The 13,364-nt window shown below is 35.8% G+C and overlaps 1 protein-coding gene across 1 annotated transcript in view; it reads right to left on the bottom strand.

The window, feature by feature from the left end:
* The window catches only part of LOC114455629 (serine/threonine-protein kinase Nek5-like), a 30,977-nt gene extending 18,708 nt beyond the window's left edge, over positions 1-12,269 (bottom strand). The window contains 8 exon segments of the mRNA XM_028436981.1: positions 224-278; positions 4,996-5,082; positions 5,800-5,870; positions 7,278-7,361; positions 8,349-8,446; positions 8,518-8,614; positions 8,713-8,840; positions 11,922-12,269. Coding sequence (XP_028292782.1) covers positions 224-278; positions 4,996-5,082; positions 5,800-5,870; positions 7,278-7,361; positions 8,349-8,446; positions 8,518-8,614; positions 8,713-8,835 — 615 coding nt within the window. The 5' untranslated portion in view covers positions 8,836-8,840; positions 11,922-12,269.
* Between the last annotated feature and the right edge of the window lie 1,095 nt (positions 12,270-13,364).

Raw genomic sequence — 13,364 nt, 5'->3', positions numbered from 1 at the left:
GGAATTCCCAAAAAAATGTATTAAATTTTGTGTTTCAATTTTGATTTAATTTCGATTCTTTGCAGGATTCATTTTCAATGTTGGTCTATCAAATAAATATGCACGAATAGCAAGTTGACATTTATGTGCACTTATGGCACCTATGTCGTTAGCATTAGCACATTGCTTGCAGGAATCCCTGTGTCTGAAGCAGTTGCTGATGTGCAGATGTGGCGCAGCTTACTGGATGGCTCAGAGTGCAGAGTTCATAAAGGATGCACCCCAGAGACCAGATATCCCTGCAAAGAGGACGCATATAAACACAGACAAATACACAGATTATACTATCATCTCTAAATGTCCTTCAAACTGCATTATCTGTGAAGTTGCATCAAACACTGGCAAAAACTCAAAGAGAGACAAGAGGGAAAATGATTATATACAAAACAGAGAATATCTTATTCCTTCCAATGGGTTTTGAAACTAATGACCAACAGAAACAGCAACCTTTGTGCAATTGATTTGTGATCAAACTGTTTTTGGGGAAAAAAAACATTGATATTTTCAGTTCTTTCCATTTACATTTCACCATGAATATGTATAGACCCCGTAATGGCCCACGTCATGAGTGACGTGGCTAAAGGCAAAAACAGGAAACGCCGCTGGCTAAAGAATAGATATATATAAACACTAGATGACCAAGTGGGATTAGCCAGCGTAGCTCAACGGTGGCCATCTTACCTCAGACAACTGAGGTTCTGACATTCTGACGTGCTCTATGGTAGCTGTTGGAAGGTTGAGTGATCAGCATAAAACAAAAAATAACCTTAACTCAATGAAATATTGACAGATTTACAAACAGTTTGCCTTATTACAAACCTTAATATACATAGGTATGACATAGGATGATTGTACATGTTGAAGTTGCTGCTTGCCATTTGAAAATTGGCTGAAAACTGAGCAAGATAGGGTTACTTAAATAGTACACAGACATTTGGCCCCGCTCATTACATCAATGTCTGAGGTAAGATGGACACCAAGTTGCTATGTCACTCCCCATTGTCTAACAGCACAGGGTAAGTCATCTAGTGTTTATATACCTATGGCGTTTTGCCTCCAGACTAATACGTCAATGTTTACAAACAATCAAAAGGTCTATATTAGGGGACCCAACAGAAGCACATCAAAGCATGATTTTACAGGGATGAAAGTGGGGACAACTGCAGTTGCCAGGACGATGTATGGATTGCCTCCAGACATTAAACATGTAGTAAAGCTATGCTACAAACAATGTCTTGTGAAGAAATGCTGGCCAGGGTCAAAGACGACATGGAGAACTTTAAGAAATCATAAGAATGATGTCTCAGTGATATCGTTGCCATATTTTGAAGAAAGTCTGTGATGAATTAAATAATGAGCACTTTCTCTCTGTTTCAACTAATTCAAGATTTAATATTGTTGTAATTTTAGAAGTATTATCTAAAGAAATTGGCATAGTGCGTAGAATGGGGTAAGGGCTCTCATTGGTTAGAAGATGTTGTAACATTAACATCACCCAGTATGACTGCAGATGTAATAAAAACACTTGTATCACAGTTAGACTACTGCTCGGAAATTTGGTCATGTGCTACTGTAACGCATATAAAAGCTCTACATAGAGTCCAAAACAGAGCAGCTAGATGTGCACATCGGTGTCCACTCAGAACTACTGTAAACTGGATGTATAATACATCACCCCGGCTTAAAGTGAAAGAGAGATTCACAGCTTCTTTAATGAAATTGACCAGAAATATACAGTAATTACAAGCAATCTACCAAATATTGTTTACCAAGAGCTACATTTTAGCTCGAATGACCATCATTATGAAACCAGACATGCCACGGAGGGCATATTTAAACTTCCCAAAGTGAGAACAAACAATGAAAAAAGTACTGTGATGTATAGAGCAATGTCTGGTTGGAACACTTTGCCAAATGACAATATTAATGCAAACAGTAAATTCCAATTTAAAGACTTTTTGAAAAGTCATCTTCTCACATACTAACTTTGTGTTATTATTGACCATTGAACTGATTGGACCATTTGTGGGTTATTGGTCAAATCCAGGGGTTCTCAAGATGATCTCACCCTGGGACCCACATTTTGCCACGGTCATTAAATCGCGACCCACCTTTTTTTGTTTTTTTGTTTTACGAATTCAACCAACTAAATTTAGTTTTTCAAAAATAGCTGTTGAAAAAACACATATATAATCATTTTTGAAAGATAAATCTATACATTTTCCTGTGCAACATGCATTTCACAGCATGCCTGTCGAAATAAAAGTTTCTTTCAAAATAAAAGACAAGTCCAACATTAGAGACATTAAGTATTTACTTATTTTTGACCAGCTGTCCACGACCCACCCAGTACAGGCCCGCGACCCACTAGTTGAGAATCGCTGGTCTAATGAATTATACCAATAGTGGTCAAATGAATGCTGTCATTACCTGTACTATAACAATAACCAAAAGGTGTTAGGTCATCTCATGTACTTATATGCAATATTAGTATATACTAGATCCTTTGTACATTTGAGCGTGTGTGTGTGTGTGTGTGTGTGTGTGTTTGTGTGGGTTTTAAATTAATTTCTATAATTTTGTGGTGTTATGAAAACTGGTGTAAACACCGTTTTGTAAGCAGTGTACTGGATTGACTCCAGGAAGAGTAGCTGCACTTGTTACAGCTAATGGAGATCAAAATAAGTACAGTACATTTTCTGCTTAATAGGAAGTACATTCTTGTATGTGAGTGTTTTTTTTTTTCTGTATGTCTTGTGTTATGTTTGGGTGTTGAAAACCAATAAACAACAAAAACATAACTAAAAATGCCACTTCTTGTTGAAACCAGAGTTTAACATGAGCTCTCTGTCTTCCCCATGAGCTAAAGGCATGAACAGAAACACATATAAAGTGTCGACAGTGACTTATAAAGCGAATTAGTGAATTTGAAAAGTTTCAAAAACTCAACTAATCAGAGTCTAATTTGTGAACTTGGGTTAAGGATGATGTTCTCTGTAAGTTTCTGCAATGCAAACATGTCTGTTTTAATGAGTGAAAGAGAAAGCTTCCCTCACTGTGGATATATTCAAATATGCTGACGTAGGAAAACTAAAAAAAAAAAAAAAAAAAAAAGCCCAGACAGTGAAAGAAAGAGTGGTTCAGCAGGCTGTGTCTGTTTGTACATGTTACTGTTGGAGTGAACACACCTCTGACTGCTTAACATGACCATGACAAAATAATACAACAACATTACATCAATGCAGCAAATCAAAAACCACAGGACAAAATACCTACTGCATACAGTTAATGACCAAACACTGGTTAACATATAGGCGATAGAGATGGCATTTTTGAGGTTTTATTGAATATAAACTATATATATATATTTGTTTTAGAAAGGATCATTTCAACTCTCGAACAGAAGCCACAGAATGTTTATGGAAGTATCGAAGGAAGATATGAAGTATGTCAACAGGGAGTGAGATAAAGGCAGGTGACACGCCGTGTTGACGTCTAAAAGGAAAACCACAAAGACCTGACTGACGCAAAAGCACAACAAGGTCATGAACTTTGAAACTATAATATTGTGTCTTTCACTGTAAGACACAACAGGATGTGGGGCTGGAGCTCTATCTTGCAGCTGCTTCATTTGAGGACGTATACAGATGTAAACAAGCTAAAAAAAAAAAACCAACCTAAATACAACCAGAGAGCCAGAGAAGGTAGAATTGGACAGTGTTGGGTAGGGGTGGGAACCTCTGGGTACCTCACGATAACAATTATCTCACGGTATGACAATACTGCGATTATCGATGTATTGGTCAGAAATCAAGCAACGATAATCTATGACATAACAAGAAACTATTTTTATTTTAAATCTCTGAAAGACAATAAATTTAAAAAAGTGTCCTATGATCCGTGACACTATTTTAGTGGAACATTTCTGTAAATTAATGTCAACATACCAATGTAAATGAATAAGTATCTCCAATAGTGCTTTCTGTAAACAAAAAATAGGGTCTTTCTTACCAGTGACACCATTATAGTGCAATATTCCAGTAAACAATTAATTGGTTCCTTCAACAAACAGTGAAAACATTTCTGTGATGACCTACCTGCACATTTTAGTGAAAAAGCAAAAAAGGTTTTGAAAAAACAAAACAAAAAAAACATTACTTAGCGTGAGCATATCGATAATCGATTGCGCAAAAGAAAAATCGCGATATATCACCGTATCGAGATATCGTCACACTCCTAGTGTTGGGGTAGTTGCTCAAAAAAGTAATAATTGCTAGTTACTTCTATAAATTATAGTGAGATTACTTTACTCATTACTGTATTTAACATCATAGCCATAAATCACATCACTTAGTGTTTATGGCTTGATTGTACTTTATCAATCCCACAACAGGGAAATGCACTTGTTACAGTAGTAAACAAAAAAAAAGTGAAATATAAAAAAAGTGTCAAATAAATATTATCAACATAAATATAAACTGGACAAAGTGGCCGAGGCGAGGGAAGTCTGGACCTCGCTGCTTAGGATGTTGTCCCAGCAACCCGACCACGGATAAGCGGCAGCACATGGATGGATAAATAGATAAATATGTGATAAGTGGATGTCTTGCATAACTTATTAGAAATAAAAAAAACTGTGAACAGTGTGAGTGGAAAGACAGTAAACAACATTACTACTTATTGTTGTTTCTTCTATGAACACATTAATAGTCATTTCCAATTTTAACTGAGTAATTTCTTCATAATTTCATGCTTTTTGTATTTAACTGGTAATATATCAGACATCACCAATATATTTATAACAATTACTTGACTTCACAAAAACTCCCACACTTTTCACAAACATTAAGTCACATATCAAATTATTTAACATGTTTTCCTTCCTCTGTAGTGGCTGATTGCCTCTACCTGGTCAACAGTTCAGGTGTGTATGAGTTCTGTGCACTAAATACGTACGTCTTGTTGTTGTAGGGTCGACCCTTGCAGATCTCTGGAGAAATGTAGTTTGGTGTTCCTACCAAGGTCCTGGCTAGTTCCATTGTCCTGACAAATCACAACACACTCAGTCAGGGTTCAGAGTGAATCAAGCTATTTACTGTAAAGACAAATTCATCTTCAATCCAAGTACGTTCACACATACAAGGAATTTGTGACCTTGTATGTGTGAAGAGAAGATGGCTTTTTCAAGAGTATTTCAAGATTGTATGGGGAGAGATTTGTCTCAAAAATATTTACAATTTTCTCATTTATTTTTCAGATTTTCACAAATATATCCACATTTTTTTTTTTTTTTAAATTTTGTGAAACTTGTGGATTTAATTGTTTAATTGTGAATATCTACTATCTACCATAGTCTTGGTCATTTTTGAAGTTGTGTCGGCTGCGAAATTAACTGACCTTGTTAAAGCCGAGCAACTGAAACCTTAAAGATCTTACTGATATTTTTAATTCAGCTGGAACATGTCAAAAATATTCAACAAAAATCAAATAAACAGATGTTTTCACATAAACTTTTTTCATTCTTCTTGTTTTCAGCCACTCCATTGATGTGAGTCTTCACGATGCACTGTGTGCGACTGGTCCCAATTGTGTTGCCGATATGATAGGACAGCTATCACTTTCACTTCTTTGTGTGTTTACATGTCCGCGTCGTCAGTTGGTGGAATGATAATTAGTTGATTGGAAGGCTTCCATGTGTTAGGGATCACTCACTGACAGACAGCAGCTGCTGCAGTGCGTGCGTATGAGACACTGACTTACTTATTAAGCAGTTTGGCTATTCCAAAGTCTCCCAGTTTCACAGTCATCCCTCCGTTGGTGAGGAAGATATTCTAGATCAGAAGGAGAGCAAAAATGGTGTTTAATCATGAAATACTGACTTAACGCAGTCAGCCTGTCTGTGTGTGTGTGTGTGTGTGTGTGTGTGTGTGTGTAGTAACAGATATAGCTGTTGAAAGGTAGTGATGGCTCTGAACAGAGACACAGTGTGTAAGGATCTACTGGGAGTTCACACAAAGCAATGTCTTTGTGATCTGAACTCTGTAATGATCATCCTGTTTAATTAAAAATCTTAAACTCAGTGCTGGTGGGTGAATGCTGCTGACAATGCACTTGATTAATAAGGCTATATGTGCAGACATAGGCAACCGGCAGCCCGACGGCAACATGTGGCCCTCGGTCTAATTATTTGCGGCCCCCAAAACAAATCCCCAAAAATTCCACAACAAATTGCACAAAGTACACAACACATATAAAAAAAATCCCTAAAATACACAGATACAATACCTAGAGCTGGGCGGTATACCGGTTCATACCGAATGCCAGTATATATTTTTGTTATGATATGAATTTTTATAATACCGCCGTACCGGTGTATTTGTCTAACTTTCGGAACGCTGCGCTGCGCCGCGTTTCAGACCGACCTTTTCAACGTTGCACTTCTAAATAGGAAGGTAAACAGTAGCGCTCTGGTGTTAGTTACAGTGTAAATCATATGTGTAAATAAATAAGAAAGACACAATTGAAAGCTCTGAAGCTGCATGTGAGCATGTGCCTGCGTGCGCACGCCTCTGCTACAGGAGAACAACGCTAATGGACACGGAGGCACGGTTAGCTTAGCATGTCGGCAGTAATACACACAAAAAGAGAGCAAAGGATCGCAATTTGTAATTCCCAAAGCAAAAACGAAATGCTACTTTATTCACCAAAAGAAATCACCACACCACTGAGTAGAAGTCAAGCTAATGCTAAAGCTAAGCTAGCCTAGCAAAAAGCCATTGAGCTGCTGTTGTATTACTACTAGTGTGGAATTATTCTACAATATTCACCCATCATGACAGTAAAATAAACCATCCTAAGTTAATCTACTGCAGTAATTCATCTCTCAACCAGTAGAAAATGCTGTGAACACCTGATTATGCATGAAAAAAAAATAATTAAATAAATACCGTCATATACCATAAAACCGTTAGAATTTTGAAAAATACCGTGATATACCCTACCAGAGAAACAAACAAAATGACTATGAAAACATAAAAAACAACACATTATAGAATAGCTACAAAGACACACAAAATGTCAACAAAATTACGCAAAATGACAAGGAAAAAAAAAAAAAAAAGAAAAATACAGAAAGTGACCCCAAACATGCATAAATCAACAAATGCAGAAAATGACAGAAAGATACACAAAATTACAACAAGAACACAAAAAATAACTATTTACAGTTACATGAATACCTGGGACTTGATATCCCTGTGGAGAATCTTCTGGTCATGGATGTGTTTGAGACCCAGGCAGATTTGAAGGAACCACTTCACAATCTAGAAGACACACAACCACATAATTTAAGATATGACTGTGTTAGAACTGATGTCACTGATTCCTCAATCTTTACTCCCAATCCAAGACTGTGATGCTGTTCCAACTCACAGAGCTGATAACGTCTGTGTCTTCGTTTTGTGTTTATGTCACAAATAATGCAGCCGAAACCAGTCAAGGCTCAGCGGAATAAAAAAGTGAAACAAAACAATTAACATAACTTATTTAAATGGTACAAAGACATTTTAAATTGAGACCAACAGATTTTGATCAATTATGTTGAATGAGAATAAAAAAAAAAAAAAACATTTAGTTTTCATAATTAGTACTATTACAATTCATACTATTAGATAAGATAAAATATGAATGCTAAAAACAGTTTCTGATATAGCACTGTTGTACAACTGAATAAAACTGTGCATGGTGTTTAACATTTAGGTTTGCATTTCATAAATTTACAGAATGAAAAAAAGCTGTTCAATAACTCAGCTGCATTCATCAATACAACTGTTTCAAAAATAAAAAATAAAAACATATAATCAACTACATTATTAACAAAAAAAACAAATAAAAAAACAAGAATATATACCGTTACTTGTAGTAATATTTGAGCATTATGGTATAATTTTAAAAACACAAAAATAACTTATAAAATGCAATGTTTAGTGAGTCTTTTGTTTAGCTAACCAGACTTTATTCTGCTTGCAGGACTTCATTTGCTCAGTCCTCCTTCATTTACAAATGTGCTAAGCTGTGGAACCCAATGAAACTCAAGACTATATCAGATTTTAACCAGTATGAAGATTAACATAAAATTTTTTAGTATTTTGTAACGAGGGCACACATTGAAATGAAGTGGAGCAAAAAGCACAATATTTGTCTTTCAAATGTAGTCGAGTGAAGCATTCTCAAAAATCATATTCAAGTAAAGTATAGATACGTGTAAATACTACGTTTATTGTGTTCCTGTCCACCACTGACATATGTACCTGGTCCTCATTGAAGGGCACTCCTTTCTGAATGTTGATCTTCTTCAGCAGGTCTCCTCCGTCACAGTACTCCATCACTATGCACAGGTTGTCTCTCTCTGTTCAGTCACACAACACTGTAACAAACCTTTTTAATGCCATATTTTACACAGTTAGCTCACATTCTTACCTTGAAATGACCTGATGAAAGTAACAATGTTTGGGTGCTTCATTTTCGAGTGCAGCATCACCTCTTTCTTCGACGCTTCCTTTTCCTTTGCCAACATCTGGGACGCACACAACAACACATTTTGAATCAACAGTGCAACAATAACTTCATTGTTTGTCTTTTTTTAAAGGCAACATACATGGAGTGACTGTGTACCTTTCTGAGGCTGATCTGTTTGACCACAGAGTGTGTGCCTCCATTTTCCCCTGTGTCTTTAACCAGGAAGACTTTTCCAAAAGCACCCTCTCCAATCATACAGATTACCTCATAGTCATTCATACCACCTGTAGGACATAAAAAAAAGCATGAACATACCATTTTACAAACAAAGTTACAAACTTAATGACAGCAAAAGGTTCAAGTGTCAGTCAATTTAAAAAGTTGCTATTTAATTCATACAGCATAGGATATACCGTATTTTTCGGACTATAAGGCGCACTTAAAATCCTTTAATTTTCTCAAAAATCGACAGTGCGCCTTATAATCTGGTGCGCCTTATGTATGAAATTAATATGTCAAAATGTTTTAGTACAACTTTGGTAAACTATGACGCTGCACCACTTGATGGATTTTTGGCGCTTCAGGGCTACCATAGTCAGACGCCTCGTGGAGTGACGCGTACCAGTACTGTGCTTCAACATTGTTAAATGAGTTGAATAAAGTTTGACTTAAGTTTCGCTTAATGAGCCTTAATAATAATAACAACAACAACAACAACAACAACAACAACAACAAACCGGTGCGTCTTATAGTCCGGTGCGCCTTATGTATGAAAATAGACCCGGTCAGACCCATTCATTGCTAGTGCTCCTTATAATCCGGTGCGCCTTAAAGTCCGAAAAATACGGTACACAGGCAACTGTTGGCCCAGGGGCCACATGTGTGGCTCTTAAAACAAAATTATATTTCAAGAAGTTTGAAGGAATATAAAGCCCAATATAAAGCATAAAATGTCTCCCAAAACACGCAAATTGCACAAAGTACACAAAAACACAGACCAAAAAAACCTCCTAAAATAAACAAAATGACTCATAAAACACAACGACCACTTAAAAATACAAAATTACTACGAAAACACAAAAAACAACAACATATTACAGAATAGCTCCAAAGACATACAAACTGTCAACAAAATTATACCAAAAATGACAGGAAAATACAGAAACAACAAAAATACAGAAAGTGTCCCCCAAAAACGCACAAATCAACAATATAAATGCAGAAAAATACACAAAATTACAACAAGAACACAAAAAAACATCAAACACACACATAATGGCAAGGCAAAGACGTATTTGGCAATTGAAAATTGAACAAAATGGCAAAAAAAGACAAACCTGTATCTGGATTTGTTGACAACTTTGTTCTTTTTTCTAATTAAACTGAAAGTAATGCAGACCTTGACCTTAAATATGAATAAATACAAATTGAAAAGAAATGTTGTTCAATGGTACCAGTCTCAGCACTGTATCTCAATTTGTGGCCAAAGTATACGGAAAAAAGCATGCTTTTGTTTTTTTTGTGACATCATGAACTTTGACCCCTATCAATCTTTTTGGTAGGGCTCATTGACGCAACATTGACCTTGACATTTTGGCTCCAAAGAAGGTCGACTGCACATCCTTGACATTGTCATCTATGAAATGACATACGTGTCATTAGTGCTGCATTAATGGCGGAGGAGGAGATCCAGGACAAAGCAAGTTGCAGAAGGAAAAAACGAACAATGCATTTGGAAATTTTAAATTGCCAAATACAATGAATAAAAACTGACAAAAAAAAACAAAACCACAAAAAAAAAAAAAAAGACAAAAATGTCACACTTAACAATAAAACAAGGCAAGACACAAAACAATATACAAAAGGATCACATACAGGACAAGGAACACAGGGATCGTAAAATACAGTAACTTTTCATTGAAATGGAACACTGAGATCAGAACTACACTATCAGGGGAATGGACAGGATGCTGTAGGGCAAAGAAAAGGACAAGGGAAAGAAAAACAGTTCACTTTCACAGACTCAGAGTTGGTCAGTTAAAGGAGTGCATACTTTTACATTATTGAGTTTCATTATCTTCTAAAAAAAATAAAATAACTAATTTAAAGTGCCATAGTGCATTGCACATGGCCCTAAAATGCTTCTCTTTTTAAAAAATGTTTTTCTTAAGTGCTATAGTGCATTGTATATGGCCTTAAGATGCTTCTTTTCCTAAAAATAAATAAAAAATAAGTGCGTTGCACATAGCCCTAGTTGACTGGTAAACTCCTATTGGTTTCTTGAAGGAATTTGGCGACCACCTCCCAGTGCATGTCTCGCCACCCAAATATAGGTCCAGACCCCAAGGTTGACCCCCCCCCCCCCTGCACTAGTGACCATGTTACCTCAGGAAATGCAGCATTTTAACTTAAAGTGCATCTTAGTGTTTACATGTTAACAAATAATAACAGTCCCTATCAGCTAGTTAGGGTCTAGGGCAGTGGTTCTCAACTGGTGTCACCTTGGGACCCACATTTTACCACGGTCATTAAATCGTGACCCAGTTTTTTTTAGAATTCAACCAACCAAATGAATTCTTTCTAAAATAGCTGTTGAAAACACATGTACATAATCTTTTTTAAAACATAAATCTTTATATTTGCCTGTGTAACATACATTTCACAGCATGTCTGTCAAAAGAAAAGTGCATTTTAAAATAAAAGACAAGTCCAACACGAGAGATATTAGGTATTAATTTATCTTTGACCAGCTGTCTGCGACCCACCCAGTACAGGTCCGCGACCCACTTTTGGGTCCCGACCCACCAGTTGAGAATCACTGGTCTAGGGTCAATAGTGATGAATATTGTATCAGATGCTGAATGGGCTGAAAAGGCACACGTTCATGTTTAGTTCTATTTCTGAATATAATTTGTTTTTGTTATTTCAGTTTGAAGTTATTTTTATTCAGTTTATATGTATTTATCTATTCTTACATCCATTTTCTGACCCGCTTGCTCCTTTTTTGGGCGCAGGGGGTCATCGGGCTTTAAGAGGGGTACACCCTGGACAGGGCGCCAGTCCAACCATGGGCAGTTTAGAGACTCCAGTCAACCCAACAGTAATGGTTTTTGGATTGGGGAGGAAGCTGAAGTACGCAGAGAAAACCCACACAAGCACAGGGAGAACATGCAAACTCCACACAGAAAGGCTCCAAGTGTCTACTGCGACCTTCTTGCTGTCAAAGTAAAGTGCTACAATATCAGCTGATCCACACAGGACTATTACTGAATATTGTAAATACATTTCTATCATAAAACAAGCAGTAATACTGAGGACATCTGCTGCTTAATGTTTAAGAGATGTTTTAAGGATATTAAACCTACTTTAGTCGTTTCTAATGCAGTCGCTCCTTCAGTAGCTGTGCAGCATTCATCTCAGCCTGGGTTGCCATGACTACCTGTCAACATTCAGCTGTTCAACAAAGCTGCATTAAAGGGCCAGTAAACTCTCCTCACCTGAGCCCTATAGAGAATCTATGGGACACTGTCAAGAGAAAGATTTTGAATTTGGGGTTTTAATAAACTGTAGCCATAATCATCAAAACTACAACAAAAGGCTTGAATTATTTTTACTCTGCATGTAATGATTGTACATAATCATATAACATATCAGTTTTATGGGGTGATGATTGTAAATTAAACAGCACCTTTTTGCAACAAACCACGTCGCTTTTTTTTTTTTTTTTTTTAAACTTTTGACCAGATTTACAGCAATATTTGTAAAATGTGTGATTTTTTTTTCAAATAAAAATATGTGAATATTAAATCTAAATGTTAAATCTCTATATAAATGTTAAATCAAATCTAAATGATAAATCTATATCTAAATGATAAATCTAAACATTGAATTGGCACATTAGCTAAATAGTTTCACCCGTGATATTTAGATTTAATTTTAAAATTTAACATTTAGATTTAATATTTAACATTTGGATTTAATATTTAACATTTAGATTTAATATTTAACATTGACAGATTTTTACAAGAAAAAAATTCACAAATATTGCTGAAAATTTGGTCAAAAGTTACATTAAAAAAAAGAAATCACACATTTTTTTTTTTAAACGTGGTTTGTTGCTAAATGTTGGTGTTTACTTTAGGATGAACAACTTTACAATCAACACCCCATATAGTCTCACATTTTAAGTTGAATTCCTGAAACAAGCTAACTTTTGCACAATAGTCTAAATTTTTGAGTGTCACCTGTATGTTTAAACTGCTTTTACGAAACAAACTCCCCACTGGTTCTTCACGGTGACATCTTATTAATTTAAACTCCAGTTAAACACAGTCCCATTTCCCATAATCCACCTCTTAAACCAGGTTCTGCAGACGAGCGTGTTGATTGTCAACAAATTCACACTTGCAATCACGTGACATATGGGATGTTTCAGAGGTTACAACTGTGTGATGACACTAACAGCAGCAGGGAAACTGTTCAGGGTCACACATGGAGGACACTTGCATTATATAACCAACCATCCACCTATTGTAATGAAAGCACAAGTTAAACATAGAAAAAACAACAAAACACTCAATTCCAATACATTTATAGAATTCCACATTTGTAACATTAAAACTGGTATGTTCACTTTTTTCTTTTGCATTACAGTGCTTATATGTATGTGAAATTATATATATATTTGGGTTACTGAATTAATTGAGTAAAAGATCATTGAACTTTGTGGCTTGTCAATATTAAGTATTAGCAGCTTTGTTGCAATGATATGAATCAACCTTTAATACTGTATGTACATTACAATACAT

Source organism: Gouania willdenowi, chromosome 21 (genome assembly GCF_900634775.1).
Source record: "Gouania willdenowi chromosome 21, fGouWil2.1, whole genome shotgun sequence".
In the NCBI taxonomy this organism is placed as follows: domain Eukaryota; kingdom Metazoa; phylum Chordata; class Actinopteri; order Blenniiformes; family Gobiesocidae; genus Gouania; species Gouania willdenowi.
The sequence above is the reverse complement of the archived record's forward strand: the minus strand, read 5'-3'. Positions and strand labels throughout refer to the sequence as shown.